The sequence below is a fragment of the Carcharodon carcharias genome, chromosome 15 (assembly GCF_017639515.1).
Source record: "Carcharodon carcharias isolate sCarCar2 chromosome 15, sCarCar2.pri, whole genome shotgun sequence".
In the NCBI taxonomy this organism is placed as follows: domain Eukaryota; kingdom Metazoa; phylum Chordata; class Chondrichthyes; order Lamniformes; family Lamnidae; genus Carcharodon; species Carcharodon carcharias.
The window spans coordinates 58,347,301-58,374,230 of record NC_054481.1 but is presented as its reverse complement, the minus strand read 5'-3'; the positions used below and the strand labels follow the sequence as shown (position 1 = coordinate 58,374,230).

General features: G+C 45.0%; 1 protein-coding gene across 6 annotated transcripts in view; it reads left to right on the top strand.

The window, feature by feature from the left end:
- LOC121287754 (rho GTPase-activating protein 17-like) overlaps nucleotides 1-26,930 on the top strand; it is a 289,690-nt gene that overhangs the window by 167,988 nt on the left and 94,772 nt on the right. For all 6 annotated transcript variants that reach the window (XM_041205656.1, XM_041205654.1, XM_041205661.1 and 3 more), the window contains exon 2: nucleotides 3,615-3,654. Coding sequence is in view for 5 of the 6 variants with exons in the window: in XM_041205654.1 (XP_041061588.1) it covers nucleotides 3,615-3,654 (40 nt within the window). In the remaining variant the exon portion in view is untranslated. The remainder of the gene's footprint in view (nucleotides 1-3,614; nucleotides 3,655-26,930) is intronic.

The window sequence follows — 26,930 nt, the reverse complement described above, 5'->3', positions numbered from 1 at the left end:
CCCAACATGTAACACTCCAGGCTGCGTGCCACTGTATTCCTACAGAAATATAAAATATTAAATATTAAACTTTGGTTGTTGGGTTAAGAGGCACTTGTTTGTAATGTGCACCTATGTAAATAAATGCCTATAAAAGTTAGTAAAGATTGACTTCAGTTGTATCTTTACCAGCAGGCTTTCTGGATTATAACTGGCTGTGTTGTGCTATGGTTGTGGGAGCTGAGTGAAGGAAAATGGCTTTGGGAAGTCAGGAGGTGGCTTACTTATCACATGATTCCTAGCCTCTGACCTGCTCTTGTAGCCACAGTATTTATATAGCTAGCCCAGTTCAGTTTCTGGTCAATGGTAACCTCCAGGATGTTGATAGTGGGGGATTCAGTGATGGCAATGTCATTGAACATCAAGGGGCATTGGTTAGATTCTCTCTTGTTAGAGATGGTCATTGCCTGACACTTGTGTGGCGCGAATGTTACTTGCCACCTGTCAGCCCAAGCCTGGATATTGTCCAGGTCTTGTTGCATTTGGACATGGGCTGCTTCAGTATTGAGGAGTTAAGTATGGTGCTGAACATTGTGCAATCATCAGTGAACATCCCCACTTCTGACCTATGGAAGGAAGGTCATTGATGAAGCAGCTGAAGGTGGTTGGGCCTAGGACACTACCTTGAGGAACTCCTGCTGCGATGTGCTGGAGCTGAAATGACTGACCTCCAACAACTACAACCATCTTCCTTTGTGCTAGGTATGAGTCCAACCAATGGAGAAATTTCCCCCGATTCCCATTGACTCCAGTTTTTCTGGGGCTCTTTGCCACACTCACTCAAATGCAGCCTTGATGTCAAGGGCAGTCACTCTCACCTCACCTCAGGAGTTCAGCTCTTTCGTCCATGTTTGAACCAAGGGTGTAATGAGGTCAGGAGCTGAGTGGCCCTGGCAGAACCTAAACAGGGCGTAAGTGAGCAGGTTATTGCTAAGCAAGTGCTGCTTGATAGCACTGTTGATGACCCCTTCCATTACTTTACTGATGAACAAGATGGGACGGCAATTGGCCGGATTTGACTTGTCCTGCTTTTTGTGGACGGGACACACCTGGGCATTTTTCCACATAACCGGGTTGATGCTAGTATTGTAGCTGTACTGGAACAGCTTGGCTAGGGGCGGGGGCAGCAAGTTCTGGAGTATAAGTCTTCAGTACTATTGCCGGAATATTGTCAGGGCCCATAGCCTTGGCAGTATCCAATGTTTTCAGCAGTTTATTGATATCACGTGGAGTGAATCGAATTGGTTGAAGACTGGCATCTGTGATGCTGGGGACCTCCGGAGGAGGCTGAGGTGGATGATCCACTTGGCACTTCTGGCTGAAGATTATAGCAAAGGCTTCAGCCTTATCTTTTGTACTGATGTGCTGTGATCCTCTATCATTGAGGATGGGGATATTTGTGGAGCCCTGTCCTCCAGTGAGTTGTTTAATTGTCCACCACCATTCAAAATTGGATGTGGCAGGACTGCAGAGCTTAGATCTGATCTGTAGATTGTGGGATCGTTAGCTCTGTCTATCATTTGCTTCTCATGCTGTTTGACATGCAAGTAGTCCTGTGTTATAGCTTCACCAGGTTGACAGCTCATTTTTAGGTATACCTGGTGCTGCTCCTGGCATGTCCTCCTGCACTCTTCATTAAACCAGGGTTGATTCCCTGGCTTGATGTTAATGATAGAGTGGGGGATATATCGGACCATGAGGCTACAGATTGTTCTCGAGTACAATTCTGTTGCTGCTGCTGATGGTCCACAGCGCCTCATGGATGCCCAGTCTTGAGTTGCTAGATCTGTTTGAAATCTATCCCATTTAGCATGGTGGTGGGGTCACATAACATGATGGAGGGTATTCTCAATGTGAAGGCGGGATTTCGTTTCCACAACGACTGTGGGATGGTCACTCCTACCGACATTGTCGTTGACAGATGCATCTGGGGCAGGCAGGTTAGTGAGGTTGAGGTCAAGCATGTTTTTCCCTCTTGTTGGTTCCCTCACCACCTGCCGCAGACCCAGTCTAGCAGCTCTGACCTTTAGGACTCAGCCAGCTCGGTCAGTAGTGGTGTTACTGAGCCACTCTTGGTGATGGACATTGAAGTCCCCCATCCAGAGTACATTCTGTGTCCTTGCCACCCTCAGTGCTTCCTGCAATTGGTGTTCAACGTAGAGGAGTACTGATTCATCAGCTGAGGGAGGGCAGTATGTGGTAATCAGCAGGAGATTTCCTTACCCTTGTTTGACCTGATGCCATGAGACTTTGAGGTCCAGAGTTGATGTTGAGGATTCCCAGGGCAGCTCCCTCCTGACTATATACCACTGTGCTGCTACCTCTGCTGGATCTGTCCAGCTGGTCTAAATCTTATTATGAGTCTTAAATATTATTTTATACGGTTCCAGCATAACCCCCCCCCCCCGCCCCCATTTGTATATTCTATCCCTCGGCGACTATCATGTATGCCTTATCTACCTGTCCCGTCACCTTCAGAGTTCTGTGGATGTACATTCCAAGGTTCTTTGAAGCTTCTGAGTATCCTGCCATTTATTTTCTAATTCACTTGCCTTGTTTGCCTTCTGCAAATGCATTACCCCATACTTCTTCAGATTGAATTGTATTTGTCACCTTTCTACCCACATGACTGTAGACTGCATGAAGCTGTCGATGGACTAGCTTTCTTCTTCAAAAGTTATCGACCACACAGCCAATTTATCATCTGCAGATTTCTTAATCATAACCCCTAAGTCCATTGTGCTAATTACCACAGTGCCTGACTGATCATTATCTACTCTCTCCTGACTCTGGTTGAGGATATGGTGGAAGTGGTTGTGATGGGATTTTCATTTCCATTCATGATTAGGTAAGAGGTGAGAGTGACTTCTGAGAACTGAATACTTTGAGACTTGTACAGCTAAAGGGGTGCTATTGGGTACTTTATGGCTGGATTCAATTCCTATAACACCCTCCAGCACAGCCTTGAATATGCTCCAGGGAACCCCTCACTGCTGCAACAGCATTTTCTTTGTAAATTTTAAAACATTTATTTGAAAGCCCTCATACAGATTGTGACTGACAGCTTCATGCTCAGTGTCTTTGGATTTATTTTTAAAGGACTTTTACTTATTGCATAACAAGTAGGTTTATACCTTGGTGTGAAAAGATAAATGTAGCTTAAACAATACCTTTCCTAGACGTTCTCATTCCCCAGTGTGACCATGGCAGTTTCACTTTCTATGTTGATGGCATCACAGGAGTCCGATTATAATGGATTTGGCAGCAGGTAACTTCTGGAAGCTTGCAGTGTCAGGCACAAAACTTAAACGGAGGCATAAGTACCCTGAGAACAAAACTTGATCAATACATATTGAGAAGGAGAATCATGAATTTCCAGTTATTAATAGACTTGATTGATTGACTTACATAGGGATTGAGGTGAAAGCATGAATGTCATAGGTGGAGGGGGAAAAAGTCTATCTTTGAGGCAGCTATACATGTAAAGTGAAAGGGGAAGGATTTTTTTGTAACCGAACTTTCCCATGATCTTGAGTTTCAACACAATTCTAATCACTTGTACTTTTATATTTCAGGGCTGAGAAAACAGAGGTACTAAGTGAGGACCTTCTGCAGGTAAAGAATCTCATTTTGATTGTGTTTTTGAGAGTTGGGAATCCAGGTATCAGGCAACTGAACACGTTTGTGAATTGCATTAAAAGCTTACTGAATCTGAGGAAAGAGCGCCAGTACAGATACAAACATTGGAAATGACTAAGCATACTTTTATGAAAGTCATGATTTTTATATATTAACATTGTGTGTATATAGAAGTATATATGTGTGTCCATATATTTGAGGCAGAATTTTTATATAAATATATGTGAGCACATGAGAGAGAAATTCTTCTTTTGTCATGAAGGAAGACCTGGATCCTGTTTACTTAAAAGTATTGACCCCTTCAGTTGACTGAGTTAGGACGACAAATAGTTTTTAATTTTATTACTACCAATTTTGTCATTCCATTTACAGTAGTAAATGGTTAGTGGCTTCCATGTGCAACCTAGACCATTGACCCTTTCTTTAAGATGCCAGATTTTACTCAGCTTGCTTGGTTATTAGTCCTGAATGTCATGGGACAAATCCAACTGAACAGCAGCTTTGTGTAAATGTAATGCAACCTCTAAAGAATGTGGAATTTACTGGGGGTAAGCAAATATGCTGGGTGAAGGGATGTTGTGGTATTTAGTTTAATGCGCTCTTCCAGGTATTACATGGTTCCTGCATAAATAGTAAAAGAGTAGGAAAGAACCTTAAAAGGAGATTGATACATGGAGGCAGATGGCATAGCTGGGGTACTCTGAGTATTTTGCATCTGTCTTTATTAAAGAAGAATTTTCTGCCAGTCAAAGTAAAGAAGAGGTAGGTAAAACACTGAATAAGCTAAAATGTGATAAGGAGGATGTATTAGAAGGGTTGGTTGCACTTAAAGTTGATGAGGACCATTATGATCATTTGTCATGTTGCTGGTAGGATCTCGCTAGGGGTCGACAATGTTTTATTTAAAATAGATGAAGTTTGATATTCAGGACACTTGCTCAGTGAAGAAAGCCACAAGATTCCACAGGTTTTGAACAAGCAAAAATAAACTTTATTATACAAGGTCAGAAAGATTAAAAAATTTACCATATCTATCTTTTGCTCTGACATGTCCCCAGAAAATTGATCATTTCATTTAAGAGCACTTTCCAACAAGTTGGATTCTACAATGAATGTGTTATTAGGCGTTAAGACCCTTGGACTTCCTGACACATATTAACTAGATCTTGGTGTACAGGGCACAATTTCACATTTGCAGGTGATATGAAACTTAGAGCGAGTGCAGAAAAGATTCATGAGAATGGTTCCAGAGATGAGGTACATGTTACGTGGATAAATTGGAGAAGTTGGGACTCTTTTCCTTGGAGAGAAAGTTGAGAGGAGATTTGATGGAGGTACTCAAAATTTTGAGGGGTTTTGACAGGATAGATATGGAAAAACTGTTCCCATTGGCGGAAGGATTGAGAACAAGAGGGCATAGATTTAAGGTAATTGGCAAATTAAGCAATCGAGATATGAGGAAAGGCTTTTTTACAAAGCAATTGGTTGGGATCTGGAATACACTGCCAGAGAGTATGGTGAAGGCAGGTTTAATCGAGGCATTCAAGAGGGAATTGGATTATTATCTGAAGAGGAAGAATGTGCAGGGCTATGGGGAGAAGGTGGGGAGTAGCACTAGGTAAATTGTTCCTTTGGAGAGTCAGCGCAGAAACAAGAAGTCAAATGGCAACCTCCTGTGCTTTAACAAGTCTGTGTGCATTACAGGCGAAAGCTAATAAATTAAAAAAAAATAATAAAATAAATAATAAAATCTAATAAAGGGAGCACCTTGTCCAGTTTTCCTAAACTATTCACTAATTGCCATTTTTGTGACTGAATTAGTTTCCTTTTCATATTTGGAAGATATTTTCCAGAAGCAGCAGATGAGAGAAAAATACGTATTTATTATATTAAGTAATTTGAACCTAGTGATTTGTTCACAATGGGACCATTCCAGTCATTGTAGGTAGCAAATTTAAAATGTTAACCAGACTCCCAAATATTGTAAGAGCACAGTTGGTGAATTTTCTTGTTTGCAGCTTTCAGGCAGGATTTGGATTCTGGCTGGTTTGCCAAGTGCGGTTGTCTGTTTGCAAGAGATTACAGTTTTGCTTTATTCATTGCAGTAGCTGGATTTTCTAAAGAATGAGACACTGAAGATGATGCAAACAGTTGAGGTAGTTCCCATGTACGGACTAAATCTGTGTCTTGCAAAAGACGGTTGCTTTCAACTCAATTAAGCGAGGTTGAGTGTTAAAACCTTACAGTGCACAGATTCCCCCCCCCCCTTGTTACGAGTTTTATAAGATGATTATGTTTTGGACTGTGTCTTTAAATTTTGGTTAAAGTGAAGGGAGGGGTCATGAAACTATGCTGAATCCTGCCTGACAGCATGCCTGGCTAAGTCATGGGACCTGCTGAGCAAGTGCAAAGTTATCACACCTGGGAACAAAAGGCAAGGGCCGCTATGCTAACAGTAAATAGATGCTGGCTCCAAGCTTTTGGGCAGAAGAGGCAAAAGAGCAAGGGAAAAAACAACGGTTGGTATGGTAAGCAGAGGGAAAAAGAACTACCAAAGCTGGATGTGGAGGGAGGCAGTCTCTACTCAAAGAGAGATATTCCACAGCCATCTAAGGAGTCTGGGAGATTCAGCATGAAATAGCCAGAGGAAAAGAAGAATCATCGGAGTGGGCTTTATTGTTGACATTGGATTTGGGAAACTTTCCAAAAACTAGAAATTTGAACATTGAAGGTCAATTCACCCATCATGACTATGCTGGCTCCATATTTGGGCTATCTACTCTAATTTCCTGTTTCTTACAGGTGTCCTTCACATTTTCTTAGCAAATTTATCTAATACTTTCTCAAGTATTGTAATTTTTTTTTGAAAGATATACTTTATTCATAAAATATCTGGAAGAACATTCCAAAACGTTTCAAAATCACGATCACAAAAGCACAATCAGATTCAACTTTTACACATGGATCACGAGGTGCATCAATACGATCAATGAATATTACATTTCAATATGGTCATTACAGACAATCAGACATTGGTATTGGAGTTATCAACATACATCATGTTGCACTCTGAGGTGCTTCAGAACAATTATAATACAATTAGTATTCAATGCATACATTCATTTTGAGCTGTACAACCTGAGGCGCTCTCAACAGTTCCCAGCCCTTCAGTGCACTGTGGCAGAAAAGTCTTAGACAGCGACCTTCCCCATTGCGCCTTTGCGGCGGCTGCCTCAAGCTTTAGTACGTCTCTCAGCACATAATCCTGGACTTTGAAATGTGTTGGTCTGCAACACTTGGTCGGGGACAACTCCTCGCGCTGGAAGACCAACAAGTTTTGGGCAGACCAAAGAGCGTCTTCCACCGAATTGATGATCCTCCAGCTGCAGTTGATGTTTGCCTCCATGTGTGTCTCTGGGAACAGCCCGTAGAGCACAGGGTCCTGTGTCACAGAACTGCTCGGGATGAACCTCGACAGAAGCCACTGCATCCCTCTCCAGACCTTCTTTGCAAAGGCACAATCCACAAGGAGGTGAACAGCGGTCTCGTCCCCACCACAGCCACCTCAAGGGCAAAGTGCAGAGGGGGTGAGACTCCTGGTGTGTTGGAAGGATCTGATGGGGAGGTCCTTTCTCACCACCAGCCAAGCTACGTCTTGGTGCTTGTTGGAAAGTTCTGGCGATGAGGCATTCTGCCAATTGACTTTGATAGTCTGCTCGGGGAACCATCCCACAGGATCCACCCTCTCATTTTCCCGCAGGGCCTCTAAGACGTTACGTGCTGGCCACTGCCTGATGGACTTGTGGTCCAAGGTGTTTCTCTGCATAAATTTTTCCACGAGGGACAGGTGGTACGGCATGGTCCAACTTGGAGCGTTCCGCGGCAGCGTGGCCAAGCCCATCCTTCACAACACTGGGGACAGGTAGAACCTCAGCACGTAGTGACACTTGGTGTTTGCGTACTGACGGTCTACGCACAGCTTGATACAGCCCCACACAAAGGTGGCCATCAGTATGAGGGCGATGTTGGGCACATTTTATCCCCCTTTATCTAGAGGCTGTACATTGCATCCCTGCGGACACAATCCATTTTCGACCTCCAGATAAAGCGAAAGATGACTTGGGTGATCGCCATCGCACAGGAGTCTAGAATGGGCCAAACCTGCGCCATGTACAGCAACAGCGAGAGTGCCTCACACCTGGTGACCAGGTTCTCACCCACAATGGAGAGGGAGCATCGCTCCCACATGCCCAGTTTTCTTTGCACCATAGACACTCACTCCTTCCAGTTTCTAACGCATGCCCCGGTCCCTCCGAACCATATTCCCAGCGCCTTCAGGCCATCAGCCCTGACGGTGAAGGGGACAAAGGATCGGTCAGCCCATGAGAACATGGCCTCGTTCTTCCCACGATTTACCTTGCCTCCCGAGGCCAGTACGAACTGGTTGCATATGCGGATCAGTCTGCGCACCGACAGTGGATCCGAGCAGAAGACAGCGACATCGTCCATGTACAGGGAGGCTTTGACCTGAGTGCCTCCACTGCCTGGGATCGTCACTCCTCTTATGCCTGGATCCTTCCTGATGGACTCAGAAAAGCGTTCTATATAACACACAACTAGGACAGGGGAGAGAGGGCAGCCTTGCCTCACTACAGATTTAATAGGAAAGCTATATGATTCCCACCCATTGATTGCTACTGATGTTAGTGTAGAGCAGTTGGATCCAATTGCGAATTCCCTCCCCAAACCCCATTTTGGAGAGCACATCCACCATGTAGGTGTGCGATATTCTGTCAAAGGCCTTCTCCTGATTCAGGCTGTGATGCAGGTGTCCACACCCCTGTCCTGCATATAGGCAGTTGCATCCCAGAGATCTTCCTGCCTGGCACAGTGCAGGTCTGGTCAGGATGGATCACCAATTCCAGAGCGGATTTGACCCAATTGGCGATGACCTTGGACAGAATCTTATAGTCCACATTCAAAAGCGAAATGGGTCGCCAATTTCTAATTTCCTTTCCCCCTTGTGCTTGTAGATGAGGGTGATGATGCCTTTCCTCATGGATTCTGACATGCTGCTAGCCAGAAGCATACTCTCGTACACTTCTATCAGGTCTGGACCGATCCAGTCCCACAGAGCCGAATGGAACTCTGCCGACAAGCTGTCGCTTCTGGGAGTTTTGGTCTTCTCGAAGGACTCAAGGGCCTCAGTCAGTTCGTCAGGAGTTAGCAGTTTGGTCCAGGCTCTCCCTTGTACTGTCGTCTAAGACCTCCATGATAGAGGACAGGAAGGCCTGGGAGGCCGTGCTGTCTGTGGGCTTCACGTCATACAACCTGGCTTAAAAGAATTTGCTGATCCTCAAAATGTCGGACTGCGATGACTTTACTGAGCTGTCTTCCTTCAGGGTGCTGATCACAGAGCTCCCTCTATGTACCTTTAGGAAGAAGAAATGTGAGCACCTCTCAGAGTTGTGGACTCTGGACCGGAAGATGATCTTGGAGGCCTCCGAGGCAAAGAGTGAGGCTTGCTGGTTCTTCACTCTTGGAGTTCCTCTTTGACATTGACCTCATCGACTACAGCCGCGGCAGGTCCTACATGTTTATCTGGAGTCGGGACATTTCCCTCTGTTCCTTTCTAGCTTCCAGGGAGCCTTTGAGGATGAAAAACCTCTTGATGTTTCCCTTGATCGCTTCCCATCAGTGTGTCAGTGACTCAAAGAGGGGTTTCATGGTTCTCCAACCTTTGTAATCCCTCTTGAGCTTCTCAATGTTCTCTGGGGTCAGCAGTTGCACATTTAGCTTCCATGGCCCCCCTGCCCACCCTCTTGTCTTCCTCTAAGTGACAGTCAGCCAGTAGGAGGCAATGGTCAGACAAAGACACTGGCTTGACGTCGGTGGATCTGACTGTTGGGAAGCATATCCTGGAATGGATGGACCCGTCTGGCCGCATCCAGGCGTATCTACGCTGCGCTCCGTCTGCAGGGTTGCTGAAGACGTCGTGCAGCTTGGCATCCTTAACTGTTTCCATCAGGGATCTGGACGTAGCTTCCAACATGCTGTCGGCCTTGCCGGATCGTCCAGCCACATCGATGATGCAGTTGAAGTCACCTCCCAGGGTGGGAGCTGCTGAAAGACCACCAGCCGCTCGCCCTTTTGTGCTGGGGCGTACACGTTAATTAACCGGATTGGAGCATTCTTGTACATTACGTCTGCTACGAGGAGGCGCCTACTCACCACCTCCTTCACCTTGGAGACAGTGAAGTTGCATCCCCGCAGCAGAATACCCAGGCCAGAGGAACGAGAATCGTCTCCTCCTGACCGGATCGATTGCTCATGGGACCACCATCGTGACCATTGCCTGTAGGAGCTGAGGTGCGGTATTGCACACTCCTGCAGAAACAGCAGGTCAGCTTTGACCTTGGCAAGGTAGTCCAAGGTCACAGTACATCGCGTAGTAGATTTAATGCTACGCACATTTATGGATACAATCTTTACACCCATTTTAAAGCATTTAGTCTCTTACCAAACCTGTTGTCTTTGAGAGTTCCAGACCTTTATGGGTATGCAAGAGCAGACCAGTGTTCACATATTGCCTCACTTTGGATGGGCCGAGGAAACTGTCCTGAACCACCCCATTGGAGATGCTCCGCTCAGGTGGCATCTGGGGGTTTGTGCAAGGACGAGATTTGAATTGTTCTCCGTTGAAGAAGTCTCTCTGATCCTCTCCCCCTCTGGGGCGTTGCTTCTCCTGGCTTCCCGGAGCTGGGGTGCGCTAAGTGCTTCACTGCTCCCAGATTCCTGGGTAAGGGGTGTGCTGGCCTCTTTGGGTTGTGGGCAAAGTTGGGGTGCACAGGTCTCCTCATTGCCTTCAATGTTCTGGAGCTCAGGTGTGTCGTCCTTCAACTCCCTAGAGCTTTGCCACTTCTTCTGTAGGTGCCGCCCTTGCACTTCTTCGTCCAAAGAGCAGCATTTTTTTTTTTGCAAAAATATACTTTATTCATAAATCTTCAAAAACATTTCGAACCATTTCAAAATCACCATTACAAAAATACAATCAAGTTCAACTTTTACAACGTGAATCACAAGGTGTATCAGTACAAACAATGAATATTACAATCATTGGTAGACATTCATTTTAAGCTGTACAGCCTGAGGGGCTCTAAACAGTTCCCAGTCCCTCAGTGCACTGTGGCAGAAAGGTCTTAGGCAGTGACCCTTCCCCATTGCGCCTTTGTGGCGGCTGCCCCAAGCTTAACTGTGTCCCTCAGCACGTAGTCCTGGACCTTGGAATGTGCCAGTCTGCAACACTCGGTCGGGGACAACTCTTTGCGCTGGAAAACCAACAAGTTTCGGGCAGACCAAAGAGCGTCTTTCGCCGAGTTGATGATCCTCCAGCTGCAGTTGATGTTTGTGTCGGTGTGTGTCCCTGGGAACAGCCCATAGAGCACAGAGTCCTCTGTCACAGAACTGCTCGGGATGAACCTCGACAGAAACCACTGCATCTCTCTCCAGACCTTCTTCGCAAAGACACAATCTACAAGGAGGTGAACAATGGTCTCTTCCCCACCGCAGCCACCTCGAGGGCAACGTGCAGAGGGGGTGAGACTCCTGGCGTGTAGGAAGGATCTTACAGGGAGGGCCTTTCTCACCACCAGCCAAGCTACATCTTGGTGCTTGTTGGAAAGTTCTGGCGATGAGGCATTCTGCCAAATGACTTTCAGTCTGCTCAGGGAACCATCCCACAGGATCCACCCTCTCCTTTTCCCGCAGGGCCTCTAAGACGTTACGTGCCGACCACTGCCTGATGGACTTGTGGTCAAAGGTGTTTCTCTGCATAAATTTTCCCATGAGGGACAGGTGGTACGGCACGGTCCAACTACTTGGAGCGTTCCGCGGCAGCGTGGCCAGACCCATCCTTCGTAACACTGGGGACAGGTAGAACCTCAGCATGTAGTGACACTTGGTGTTTGCATACTGAGGGTCTACGCACCGCTTGATGCAGCCACATACAAAGGTGGCCATCAGTATGAGGGCGATGTTGGGCACGTTTTTCTCCCCCTTTATCTAGAGGCTTGTACATCGTGTCCCTGCGGACATGATCCATTTTCGACCTCCAGACAAAGCGGAAGATGGCTCGGGTGATCGCTACCACACAGGAGTGTGGAATGGGCCAGACCTGCGCCACGTACAGCAACAGCGAGAGTGCCTCACACCTGATGACCAGGTTCTTACCCACAATGGAGAGGGAGCGTCTCTCCCACATGCCCAGTTTCCTTTTCACCATAGACACTCGCTCCTTCCAGTTTCTAATGCGTGCCCTGGTCCCTCCGAACCATATCCCCAGCACCTTCAGGCCGTCAGCCCTGACAGTGAAGGGGACAAAGGATCGGTCAGCCCAGTTCCCAAAGAACATGGCCTCGCTCTCCCACGATTTACCTTGCCTCCCGAGGCCAGTTCGAACTGGTCGCAGATGTGGATAAGTCTGTGCACCGACAGCGGATCCGAGCAGAAAACGGCGACATCGTCCATGTACAAGGAGACTTTGACCTGAGTGCCTCCACTGCCTGGGATCGTCACTCCTCTTATGCCCGGATCCTTCCTGATGGACTCAGAAAAGGGTTCTATGCAACACACGAGAAGAACAGGCGAGAGAGGGCAGCCCTGCCTGACTCCAGATTTAATAGGAAAGCTATCTGATTCCCACCCATTGATCGAGACTGCACTACTGATGTTAGTGTAGAGCAGTTGGATCCAATTGCGAATTCCCTCCCCAAACCCCATTTTGGAGAGCACATCCACCATGTAGGTGTGCGATATTCTGTCAAAGGCCTTCTCCTGAACCAGACTAATGAGGCAGGTGTCCACACCCCTGTCCTGCATGTAGGCAATCGTATCCCTGAGCAGCACGAGGCTGTCAGAGATCTTCCTGCCCGGCACAGTGCAGGTCTGGTCAGGGTGAATCACCAATTCCAGAGTGGATTTGACCCGATTGGCGATGACCTTGGACAGAATCTTATAGTCCACATTCAACAGTGAAATGGGTCGCCAATTTCTAATTTCCTCCCTTTCCCCCTTGTGCTTGTAGATGAGGGTGATAATGCCTTTCCTCATGGATTCTGACATTTTGCCGGCCAGGAGCATACTCTCGTACACTTCTAGCAGTCTGGGCCGATCCAGTCCCACAGAGCCGAATACAACTCCGCCGGCAAGCCGTCGCTTCCGGGAGTTTTACTCTTCTGGAAGGACTCAAGGGCCTCAGTCAGTTCGTCAGGAGTTAGCGCTTTGTCCAGACTCTCCCGTGTACTGTCGTCTAAGACCTCCGTGATAGAGGACAGGAAGGACTGGGAGGCCGTGCTGTCTGTGGGCTTCAAGTCATACAATCCAGCATAAAAGGATTTGCTGATCCTCAAAATGTCGGACTGTGATGACTTTACTGAGCCATCTTCTTCCTTCAGGCTGCTGATCACAGAGCTCACTCTGTGTACTTTTTGGAGGAAGAAACGTGAGCATGTCTCGTCCTGCTCCACGGAGCGGACTCTGGAATGGAAGATGATCTTGGAGGCCTCCGAGGCAAAGAGCGAGGCTTGCTGGCTCTTCACCTCCTTGACATCGACCCCCATCGACTGCAGCCGGAGCAGATTCTGCATGTTTTTCTGGAGTCGGGACATTTCCCTCTGTTCCTTTCTAGCTTTCTGGGTGCCTTTGAGGATGAAAAATCTCTTGATGTTTCCCTTGATCGCTTCCCACCAGTGTGTCAGTGACTCAAAGTGGGGTTTCATGGTTCTCCAACCTTTGTAATCCCTCTTGAGCTCCTCAATGTTCTCTGGGGTCAGCAGTTTCACGTTTAGCTTCCATGCCCCCCTGCCCACCCTCTGGTCCTTCTCTAAGTGACAGTCAGCCAGTAGGAGGCAATGGTCAGAGAAGAACACCGGCTTGACGTCGGTGTATCTGACTGTGAATGCACGGGACACAAACAGGAAATCTATCCTGGAACAGACGGACCCGTGAGGCCGCCACCAGGTGTAGCTACGCTACGCTCCGTCTGCAGGGTTGCTGAAGACGCCATGCAGCTTGGCATCCTTTACTGTTTCCATCAGGGATCTGGACGTAGCGTCCAATCTGCTTTCGGCCCTGCCAGATCGTCCAGCCGCATCAATGGTGCAGTTGAAGTCACCGCCGAGAATGACCCGCCTGGAGGTTGCCAGCAGCAGTGGGAGCTGTTGAAAAACCTCCAGCCGTTCAGCCCCTTGTGACGGGGCGTAGTTAACCGGAGTGGAGCATTCCTGTACATTGCGTCTGCTACGAGGAGGTGCCCACCCACCACCTCCTTAACCTGGGAGACGGTGAAGCTGCCTTCCCGCAGCAGAATACCCAGACCGGAGGAACGAGAGTCGTTTCCTCCCGACCAGATCGATGGCCCATGGGACCACCATCGTGACCATTGCCTGTAGGAGCTGAGGTGCAGTATTGCACGCTCCTGCAGAAACAACAGGTCAGCTTTGACCTTGGCAAGGTAGTCAAAGGTCGCAACACATCGCGTAGTAGATTTAGTGCTACGCACATTTATGGATACAATCTTCACACCCATTTTAAAGCAGTTAGTCACTTACCAAACCTGTTGTCTGAGAGTTCCAGACCTTTGGTCTGGTCCTTCATGCCCGTAGTGTGCTCAAATTGCTTCACTTTGGATGGGCTGAGGAAAGCGTCCTGAACCTCCCCATTGGCGGTGTTCTGCTCGGGTGGCATCTGGGGGTCCGTGCAGAGAGCAGGGTTTGAAATGTCCTCTGTTGGAGAAGCTTCTGCAATCCTCTCCCCCCCCGGGGCGTTGCTGCTCCCGGCTTCCTGGTGCTGGGGTGCACTGAGCGCCTCACTGTTCCCAGATTCCTGGGGCTGTGGTGCACTGGCCTCTTTGGGTTGTGGGCAAAGTTGGGGTGCGCTGGTCTCCTCATTGTCTCCAATGTTCTGGAGCTCGGGTGTCTCATCCTCCAACTCCCTAGCGTTTTGCCGCTTCTTCTGTTGACGCTGCCCTGGCCCTTCTTCGTCCGAAGAGCTGCTGCTCTTGTTATCTGTGTCGGATAGGAGACGCCTCTTGAATCTTGTCTGGGAAGTGGCTTGGTTTCTTTTTAGCCCCTTCTTCCTTTTGGCTCTCTTCAGCTGCCACTCCCCCTGCTGCTTTCCCACTGCTGCCTCCTCTTCCTCCGTTGATTCGCTCTCCTGAGGAGTGGGAGGTTCAGGGGTCAGTGCTGTTGGTTGGCCGTCTGTTGCCCCAATCTTTTCCTCCACCTTGTCTCTCTCTGTGTCCTCCTTTGTCCCGTTGTTCTCCCTGGGGGCCTTGGTAGTTGGAGTGACACGAGGCATTTCTTCTGCTTCCCCCTCGTTGGCTTTGGCTGCCTGTGCATAAGTACGGCAACGTTTGGGGCAGGTCTTGTAGAGGTGACTTGCCCCGCCACACAGGTTGCAGCACTTAACCTGTTTACAGTCTTTTGTCTGGTGCCCTTCCTGTTTGCAGTTCTTGCAGAGGACGGCGCTGCAGTTGGCCGCCACATGACCAGACTTGCCGCATGAGCAACAAAGTTTGTGTTGCCCAGCGTAGACAAGGTAGCCACGGCTTCCCCCGATAGCGAATCTGGAAGGGGGGTGGAAGACGGCTCCCTTACCATCGGTCTTGAGCGTTACCTTAACCTGGCGTTTACATGTCCAGATCCCCAAATCATTTCTAACCGCGATGCAGCTCCCAACCTTATCGAAGTACCTGGTAAGGAAGGTAAGCACGTCAGCGACAGGGACGAAGGGGTTGTACAGATGCACCGTCGCAACCTGTTCTCGTTGCAACGGCAGAGCAAAGAGCGGCTCTGCCATCAGGATCTTCATTTCTGGCAGGTCTTTCTTTTCCTCAACACCTTCAGGAGTTTGACACAAGCTGCCACTTGCTTGAAAGTCACATCAAAAAATCCAGCGCTGGGGAAATCCTTTAGGCAGTAGATCTCCGCAGCCTCGAAACCACACAGCTTGAATAGGATCCTCTTGGTGAAGAAGGTCCTATCCATTCCTGTTCCTTGCTCGCTGCCCTTCACCATGACTGGGATGGTGTGGTACCCCATGGTAAGGAGTTCGACTGATTATAGCCATTGCTCTTTCCCTGGCAGAAACGCGATGAAGGTCTCTCCCCTGCCAGCATTGACTCAGCTTAGAGCACATTACCACAAGTAACTGTTGTAACAGCTTTAAAAAAAAACCCTTTTAACCTATCCCTTAATGCTTTTAGCATTAATCTGTCAACTCTCAACCAGTGAAAATACTCTTTCACTTTTTCCCTCCTTGGCCTTTCTAAACTTTTGAGCACACTTGTTAGATTCACTCCTTAACCTTCTCTGAATTTCCTTGATTTCTTACACTGATTTTGCAAACTTTGTCATTCATTAACTTAGCTCCACCCCCATGCAAATGCAGAGCTCAAGTGAGTTTCTTATATTTATCTCAGTCTTGCACTGGTTGTAAATTTACAAATTTAGTAGTTTTAGGTTTCCTTTTTATTTATTCTTATGGTGCCCTAAAAAAACATTTTCTGTATCTTTGAATGCTTCTTTATGGAGAAGTATGCATAAAAATTGAAAAACTTCTGTGATTAAATTTTCTTCATATTTTGTCTAATGTACATAAATAATGGTTTGATGGCTTCTAAGTTTAATCTTTTATACATAGAGAGGAACTTAAGGAAGAGGTACAAAGTAAATTTAGTATTTCTCTTGGGCCCCAATGATTTTTTAACAGTGATTTCAAATTTTGATGCAATGTTTTATATTGTAAACTATGCTGTTGTGATTCTCTGGAAACTTTGGCATAACTCTCAGACTGGGTGATCGGTGTATACTTCAGCGTAGCTTGCTGGTTTTGCTGTTGTGGAACATTCCAGGTGGCTTTATCAAACATAGAAAGAAGCTGTAAAATCACTTTAGTTTCCCTGCATAACTTCCAAAATCGGGATATTTATAATGAGCTTCTCTGTAACCGAAGTCCAGTGGGGACCATCCTGTGGAAAATGTATTTTGCAGATGGTTTCCAAGCAATCATTTGTGTGGACTTCAGACAAAATCATTGTTTTCTTTTGTTCTGTGTTATTCTGAAAATTTGTTTTCATTTGTTATGTAGCTTGTGAGAATCCTCCCACTTCCTCAAAGTACAAATTGCACTTTTCCCTGGCTGCACTTGCAGTTCACAAAGTGAAGTACAGAAATCTATGCATTGTTCCGAAAATTCTATTTGTGTTTTTAACAGATTGTTCCTGCTTGGCGATAATTCCAGTGCTAATTTGTAATTAGACATATGTCACCACTTTCACACATGCACTTGCACACCATTTTGGATACTTGCACACAATGGGTGCAAACCCCAATCGATTACAGCAATGTGGATGGGATAGAGAGTAGCTGCCCCTGGGAAGGCCCCAATTGGATTTTACTGAATAATCACAGTGACCTAAAAATACAAATATGGAGCATTATTTGGTTCTGGTTTTCAGAATCACAGTTTCAAAGTGCTGACTTATATGGAGTTTCTATTTTTTAAAATGTGCCAATATAAATAGGAAATTGTGCAGTTATGCATGAGCTGTCTCCAGAATATTCACAACATTTAATTTTAAAAATAAGGTTGAGTGTGAGCTTTTTTTCAGCGTGCTTTAATATTCTCAATGTCTTCACTAATGCACAGAATAATCTTAGGAAGTGTAATGAATATTTTCTTTTCATCCCCTATCCTAAAACTGCTGACTCTTGCTGTGGTACATTTCAGCAGGCACAAATACCTTGTGTCCTTCACCTCGGTGACTATTCTCATTGTCAAAGTAGAGTCCATAGATCCTTTTAAAATAGAATTAAATAGTTGTTTGTAAAAGGGAAATATGCAATAACACGAGAAATGAGCAAAAGTGTTATATTAGATTGGATGAAGAAACGCACTTGTGCAGACCTGATGGGCAGAATGGCCCATTTCTGTGTTGTAATACTCTGTGATTTTGATTTTTATTTGTTCTTGAGATGTGAACATTGCTGGTAAGGCCAGTATTTAATGCCCATTGCTATTTGCTCTTGAGAAGGTGATGATGAGCTGCTGCCTTGAGCTGCTGCAGTCCATGTGGTGATGGTGGACCCATAGTGCTGTTAGGTTGTCAGTTCTGGGATTGGTGAAGCAACAGTGATATACTTCCAAGCCAGAATGGTGAGTGACTACTGTGTTAAAAATGCAGAAGTCAGTAGGGTGCTGAAGCAAAGATTGTATCATAGCTGGCGATTGCCCAATGGATCAACAGGTTTGACAGAGCCTTTTTTTTTCACACTTCCCAACCCAGTTTAGGGGAAATGAGACCAGTCGTATTTGCTGTAGTAACTGTCCTGCCAGAGATTACCTAACTCAGCTTAGGCTAGGAATAGAATCTGGGACCATCTCCCCATGCATCAACCATCCCTCAATGTGAATCACATGGTCCTGTTGGCTGAAATATAGTTTATATAGCTTTCTAATTTTTTTCTTTTAATACAGCAAACATTGAACTCTTCCCACAGAAGTAAGTGATACTTTGAATCAATGATTTCTTTCTTTGCTATAAGTCTCTGAAGAAAACCATTTTCTGAGATGCCACGCAAATATTCCAAATTTAGTAACTTAAAAAACACAGCTTGTTCACACGTTCAATTGCATTCCCTTTTTTTAACCTCCCCTTAAAAATTAGCCTCCTGACTTCAGATAACACTCAAATGATAGCAATTTTTTTACACTGAGAGGAGCAGGGAACTGAGTGGTACATAGTTGTGCTAATGTAGAACAACTTGTATTTCTGCAGCAACCTTCGTGTATAAAACAATTTACAGCATGGTAGAGATGAACAAATGGAAATAGGAGGAAAGAGGAAAGGGGCCAGGAGGAGGTGACGGGGTGACCTTTAGGCCACTTAACAAAGAGAAGAATGTAAGAAAAAATGGTGATGCAGAGGACAGGGCCATAATGACTGGACAAGTTGCCACTTATTGGGGAGCAGAATGAGTAGGAAATGGAAAAAAAATGGTTAGTTCTGGAGGAACAAAGAGTGCAGTGGGATAAAGGTAAAGAGGAAATCAGAAGTACTGAGGGGCAAGGGATTGGAGAGATTTGAAGTTTAGGATGAGAATTTAGTAAACTATCTGGGGTGGGAAAGCCAATGGAACATGCAAAGGGAGGGGTTGTGGCCGGGAACATGGACTGTGGCTTTGTGTATGTTTTGCTTAGAAAGATGTCTTCTGCAGCTTATCACCGATGTATGCCACTCTTCCAGGCAGTATAGTCGAAACATGCTGCTGAATTATATTTAAATATCTTGTAGCAGGCATTGTTAGCATTCTTTTTTTTCTTTCTGAATGGCCAAGAGAACAGTTGGAACTTTTTAAAAAAAAGCCAATGTAATAATTGTGGGGGACTTTAATCATCTTATAGACTGGGATGTTCAAATTGGCAGCAGTGGTCTAGAAGATAAGTTTGTAAAATGTTTTTGTGACAATTTCTTTGAGCAATATGTTATAAAGCTGATTGGATAAAGCTATCTTAGATCTAGTATTGTGTAATGAAGCAGGGTTAATTAGTAATATCATGCTAAAAGATCCACTGGGAAATAGTGATCATAATACCACTGAATTCCATATTAAGTTTCAAAGTGACATACTCCAATCACAAACCGGAATCTTAAACAAAACCAACTGCATAGGTATGAGGGGAGACCTGGCTAAGGTTAATTGGGTAAATGGACCAAAATATATGACAGTATATGAACAGTGGTAGACATTTGAATAAGAAATTCAAACTGTTTAACAAAAATATATTCCATTCAAAAGAGCAGCAAGAAAGACCCATCCGTAGCTCTTGCAAGAAGTTAGACAGTATCGGATTGAAAGAGGCTTACAATCTTGCAAAAAAAAGTAAAAAGTCTGAGGATTTGGAGCGTTTTAGGAACCAGCAAAAGGCCACAAAAGGTTGATAAAAAGGGAAAAAATAGGCTGAGAATAAACTAGCCTGATATGTAAAAGCAGATTGTAAGAGCTTTTATAAGTATACAAAAAGGAAAAGAGTAGCTCAAGGAAATGTTCGCTCCTTAGAAGCCGAAGCAAGAGAAATTATCATGGGGAATGAGGATATGGTGGAGGCATTGAACAGATATTTTGTGCCTGTAGAAGACACAAGTTTCATACCCGAAATTGTCAGTAACCTAGGAGCTAAAAAGAGAGGAAATTAAGGAAATGAATAATAACAGAAAAAAAAATTGGAGAAACTTAAAGGACTAAAATTTGATACATTCCTGGGACCTGATGGCCTGAGTGTTCTAAAAGAGATAGCTGTAGAGATTGTAGATGGTCTAGCTATGATTTTCCAAATTTCTTTAGATTTGGGAACTGACCCATCAGATTGGAAGTTGGCACACGTTGGCTTTTCCAGAAAAGAGGGAGAGAAAAAATAGTAAACCACAAACCAGTTAACCTATAATTAGCCTTTGGGAAAATGTTGGAATCTATTATTAAGGAAGTCATAACAATGTACTTAGAAAAGCATAGTATGACTAGAACAAGTCAACATGGTTTTACAAACTGGAAATCCTGTTTGATAAATATGAGAGTTTTTTGAGGATGTAACTAGTAGTTAGATAAAGGGGAACCAGTAGATGATGTAGAACTAGATTTCCAAAAGGCATTTGATAAGGTGCCACACAAGTTTAATAGGCAAGGTAAAGGCTCATGGAGTTGGTGGTAATATATCACAGATAGAGGATCTGTTAACAGATAGAAAACAGAGATTGGGCATAAATGGAGTATTTTCATGGCAGGCAGTGAATAATGGAGTGCTACAAGAATCAGTGTTGAGGCCTCAGCTATTTACAAAATATATTAATGACTTAGACAAAGAGACAAAGAGTAATTTATTTAAGTTAGCTTAATGATACAAAGCTAGGTCAAAAGGTAAGCTGTGGGATGGGGATAGACACAGGCTGCGAAGAGATATAGACAAGTGAGTGGACAACAAGATGGCAGATGGAGTATAAAATAGGTAAGTGTGAAATTATTCATTTCCGTCATAAAAATAGAAAATCTGAATATTTTTTAAAAAGTAACAAACTTGGAAGGAAGGCAAATGGCATGTAGGTCTTTATTGCAAGAGATTGGCGTACAGGAGTAAAGAAGTCCTGCTACAGTTATGCGGTAAGACCACATCTGAATTATTATGTACAGTTTTGGTCTCCACATATAAGAAAGGATATACTTGCATTGGAGGTGGTACAGCGAAGATTCGCTAAATTGGTCCTTGGGACTTGATAGAGTGGACGCTGAGATATTGTTTCTGCTGGTTGAGGAAATCTAAAGCGCAGGGGTACAGTCTCAGGATTACTTAAGATTGAGCTGTGGAGAAATTACTTCATTCAAATGGTTGTGAACCCAGAGGGTTGTGACCGCTCCATCATTGAATACATTTAAGGCGGGGATAGAAGATTTTTGGTCTCTCGGGGAATCAAGAGATATGGGAAGCTTGCAGGAAATTGGAGTTTAAACCCAAGATCAGCCAAATTGTCTTGAATGGTGGAGCATGTTCGGGCCATGTGGTTGTCATGAAAATATAATAATTCTCAATATTATTGTGATTAAGGGTAGGTTAATAGTGGGGTTTGGATAGTTTCTCTGTGTATGTGCATATGTGTGAGATTTAATTGAATTAGAGACAGCTCATCTGGAGGCTTTGTATCATCAAAGCTAGGTTTGAAATGCTAAATACATAAACATGGCTGAAGGTTTATAATGTGAGGTGTGAGGAAAATTTGCATTTTTAGATAAATTAGAGTAGCTTGAATTTCAAAGAGATGGTAAAATGTTAAATACAGCCAGAAGCAGCTAAGCCAAACAATGTGTTTATTTTTCCCCAAAGGTTACTGATAAAATTTGTTTATGAAAAGATTTATGTTGTGAGAAAGGTATAGTTCTAAAGACATGTCAGAACAATGGAATTTGCATTAAAAAGGGAGAAACATGTATAAAGGCAATAAGGTTATGCCTCAGAAGAGAAGGAATTCTAAGATCTAATAAGTGTGAAAAGCCTTCAGCCTTTGCATCAAGTTGCTGTCTACAGGAACCGAAGCTGAGAAAACTCACTTTGAATTCGCCTATGCAGGGTATTGTATTGCTTTGCCTGAGTCTGTTTAAATCTATTTGTTTTTACTGTTGCCTTAACAGAGGTGTAACTGGGACCAAATTAATTTGGGGTTTTAGAAGTTATTACAGTAATATTTTGTAGACTTATGTATGTGCTTGAAATCTTTTCTTTTGTTAATCTTTTAAAAAATTCATTCATGAGATTTGGGCTTCGCTGGCTGGGCGAGCATTTATTTCCCATCCTTAATTTCCCTTGAGAAGCTGGTGGTGAACTGCCTTCTTGAACCGCTGAAGTCCATGTGGTGTAGTACACCCACAGTGCTGTCAGGGAGGGAGTTCCAGGATCTTGACCCAGCAACAGTAAAGGAATCGTGATACATTTCCAAGTCAGGATGCTGAGTGATTTGGAGGGGAGCTTCTAGGTGGTAGTGTTCCCATCTGTCTGCTGCCCTTGTCCTTCTAGATGGTAGTAGTCGTGGGTTTGGAAGGTGCTGTCGAAGGACCCTTGGTGAATTCCTGCAGTGCATCTTGTAGATGATACACACTGCTGCTACTGTGCGTTGGTGATGGGGGGAGTGAAGGTTTCTGGATGTGGTGTCAATCAAGTGGGCTGCTTTGTCCTGGACGGTGTCAAGCTTCTTGAATGTTGTGGGAGCTGCACTCATATAAGCAAGTGGGGAGTATTCCATCACACTCCTGACTTGTGCCTTGTACTTGGTGAACAGGTTTTGGGGAATCAGGAGGTGGATTATTCGTGTCACAATTCCTAACCTCTGACTTGCTCTTGTAGCCACGGTATTTATAGCTAGTTCAGTTTCTGGTCAATGATAACCCCCAGGATGTTGTTAGTGGGGGATTCAGTGATGGTAATACCATTGAATATCAAGGGACGATGATTGGGTTCTCTCTTGTTGGAGATGGTCATTGCCTGACACTTGTGTGGTGCGAATGTTACTTGCCACTTGTCAGCACAAGCCTGGGTATTGTCCAGGTCTTGCTGCATTTGGTTATGGACTGAGGAGTATCTGAGGAGTCGTGAATGGTGCTGAACATTGTGCAATCGTTAGCGAACATCCCCACTTCTAACTTTATGATGGAAAAGAGGTCATTGATAAAGTAGTTGAAGATGGTTGGACCGAGGACACTACCCTGAGGAACTCCAGCAGTGATGTCCTGGAGCTGAGATGATTGACCTCCAACAACCACAGCCATCTTCCTTTGCACTAGATATGACTCCAACCAGTGGAGAGTTTTCCCCCAGATTCCCATTGACTCCAGTTTTGCTAGGGCTCCTTGATGCCACATTCTGTCAAATGTGGCCTTGATGTCAAGGGCAGTCACTCTCACCTCACCTCGGGAGTTCAGCCCTTTTGTCCATGTTTGAACGAAGGCTGCAATGAGGTCAGGAGTGGCCCTGGCGGAACCCAAACTGAGTATCAACGAGCAGGTTATTGCTAAGCAAGTGCTGCTTGATAGCGCTGTTACTAACCTCTTTCATTACTTTACTGATGATGGAGAGTAGATTAATGGGGTGGTAATTGGCCGGGTTGGATTTGTCCTGCTTTTTGTGTTCAGGTCGTAGCTGGGCAATTTTCCATATAGCTGGGTAGATGCCAGTGTTGTAGCTGTACTGGAACAGCTTGGCTAGGAGTGCAGCAAGTTCTGGTGCATGGGTCTTCAGTACAATTGCTCGAATATTGTCAGGCCCCATAGTCTTTGCAGTATCCAGTGCCTCCAGATGTTTCTTGACATCACGTGGAGTAAATCGAATTGGCTGAAGACTGACATCTGTGATGCTGGTAACCTCTGGAGGAGGCCAAGATGGATCATCCACTTGGCACTTCTAGCTGAAGGTTGTAGCAAATACTTCAGCCTTATCTTTTGCATCGATGTGCTTGGCTCCCCCATCATTGAGGATGGGGATATTTGTGGAGCACTTCCTCCAGTGAGTTGTTTAATTGTCCACCACCATTCACAACTGGATGTGGCAGGACTGCAGAGCTTAGATCTGATCCGTTGTGAGATCGCTTAGCCCTGTCTATCACTTGCTGCTTATGCTGTTTGGCACGCAAGTAGTCCTGTGTTATAACTTCACCAGGTTGACACCTCATTTTAAGGAATGCTTGGTGCTGCTCTCGCATGCTCTCCTGCACTCTTCATTGAACCAGGGTTGATCCCATGGCTTGGTGGTAATGGTAGAATGGAGGATATGCCAGGCAAAAGGTTACCGGTTGTGTTCAAGTACAATTCTGCTGCTGCTGATGGCCCACAGCGCCTCATGGATGCTCAGTCTTGAATTGCTAGATCTGTCTGAAATCTATCCCCTTCAGCACGGTGATAGTGCCACACAACACGATGGAGGGTATCCTTATTGTGAAGGTTGGACTTCGTCTTCACAATGACTGTGCGGTGGTCACTCCTACCGATACTGTCATGGACAGATGCACCTGTGGCAGGCAGGTTGATGAGGATGAGATCCAGTATGTTTTTCCCTCTTGTTTGTTCCCTCACCACCTGCCAGAGACCCGGTCTAGCAGCTATGTCATTTAGGACTTGGCCAGCTCAGTCAGTAGTGGTGCTACTGAGCCACTCTTGATGGACAATGAAGTCCCCCACCCAGAATACATTATGTGCCCTTGCTGCCCTCAGTGCTTCCTCCAAGTGGTGTTCAGCATGGAAGAGCACTGATTCATCAGCTGAGGGAGGGTGGTACGTGGTAATCAGCAGGAGATTTCCTTGCCCATGTTTGACCTGATGCCATGAGTTTTCTAAAAACCTCAAGTCGTGGTAGTCTTATTAATTCTTGACTCAGGGCACTGTTGGAGATTACTCACACTGAGGCATCATTTCGTATGTAGAAACCCCATTTATTACTTGTGCACAAGGGAGACAGCACAATGAGAGCTACTGTACAGTCTCGTAGCAGAATACACGCAGACTTGTTAAAAGCATTTTTACAGCCAATCAGTAGGTTTTGTAACAAACCTATCCATATATTTGTATAAGTTAACCGACCAATCCATGTTCCAGTAACTTTCCCTTTTCCTCACAACAGATGTTTGGTTACTCAGTTGCTTATCACAACCCTGATTGCATTCGGCCTGAGAAAAACAAAATGGAATGTCTCAAGGCTCATCCTGCAACTGTGGTCAGGCAAGATTGTATTCATCTCAAGGTTGCAGTATTTTTCTCTTAAGCCTAGGCGTACAATCAACTTCTCATTAACCCTTCCAGCACCAAATGGGCTCCCTGCAGTTGCCCAGGCCACCACAGCACATATCTCGAAAGAAAATACCAGTTGCAAAACAGTTGTGACCGCGGGATCAAGTTTCCCTTGTGGATTTGACCTGCCTGGCACACATCATCTGCCACATCATAACAGGTTTACTCTTCCTATTTCTTGTGCCCTTATGTTTAATTTGCAAGGGGTGGCCAGTTAATAGTAGTAAGAGTTTCAACTCCATTTTCGACATCTTTTATTGTATTTAATTCTGTAATTTCTACAGTATTTTGACATTATGAAATGTCATATTGTACCAATCTTTGCAATATTCCTTTGCTTTAAAAGCTTCCCTGAAAATTTATATCAAGTTTCTATATTTGTATAATCCCAAAATAGGAAATCTATGTGTGGAGGCAGAGGGCATGGCTGAAATATTAAGTGAGAACTTTGCATCTGTCTTTACCAAGAAAGAAGTTAGTGCCGAAGTCATAGTGAAAGAATGGGGTAGTTGAGATACTGGATGAACTAAAAAATTGATAAAGAAGTATTAGATGGGCAAGCTCTCAAATTTGATACACTGCCAGGATCAGATGGACTACATCCTCAGATGTTGAGGGAAGTAAGGGTGAAAAGCAGAACTACTGGCCATAATCATCCAAATTTCCTTATATATGGAGGTGGTGTCAGGACTGGAGAATTGCAAATGTAGCTTAACACAGTCAAGTGTGGATTACTTGGGAAAGCAAAGGTATTGTTAAAGGCAAATTTGAGTTTGTTGACGAGGGTAATGCCATTGATGGGGTTCAAAGACTTCCAAAAAACATTTGAGAAAGTGGCACATAATAGCATGCCAGCAAAGTTGAAGCTTATAGAATAAAATGGATAATGACAGCATGGATACGAAGTTGGCTGAGTGCTGGTAACAGAATAATGGTTAACAGTTATTTTTCAGATTGGAGGACCTTTTACATTGGGATTCCTCAGAGACCACTGCCTCTCTTGATCTGTATTCATGACTAAGGCTTGGGCATACAGGGCACAATTTTGATATTTGCAGATGACGCAAAACCCGGAAGTATTGTGATTTGTAAGCAGATTAGTTATGAAGTAAAGTCAATATAAGGAATAGGAGCACAAGTTGACAGCCCTCTCTTTCCATAAGACCATAAGACATAGGAGCAGAAATTAGGCCATTCGGCCCATCAAGTCTGCTCCGCCATTCAATCACGGCTGATAAGTTTCTCAACCCCATTCTCCCACCTTCTCCCCATAACCTTTGATCCCCTTACCAATCAAGAACCTATCTATCTTGGTCTTAAATACACTCAATGACCTGGCCTCCACAGCCTTCTGTGGCAATGAATTCCATAGATTCACCAGTCTCTGGCTAAAGAAGTTTCTCCTCATCTCTGTTCTAAAAGGTCTTCACTTTACTCTGAGGCTGTGCCCTCAGGTCCTAGTCTCTCCTACTAATGGAAACATCTTCCCCACGTCCACTCTATCCAGACCTTTCAGTATATTTTAAGTTTCAATCAGATCCCCCCCCCCCCCCCCATCCTTCTAAATTCCATCGAGTATAGACCTAGAATCCTCAAACGTTCCTCATATGTTAAGCCTTTCATTCCTGGGATCATTCTCGTGAACCTCCTCTGGACCCTCTCCAGAGCCAACACATCCTTCCTGAGATACGGGGCCCAAAATTGCTCTCAATATTCTAAATGTGGTCTGACCAGAGCCTTACAAATCCTCAGCGGCACATCCCTGCTTTTCTATTCTAGTCCTCTCGAAATAAATGCCAACATTGCATTTGCCTTCCTAACAACCGCGTCAATCTGCAAGTTAACCTTAAGAGAATCCTGGACTAGGACTCCCAA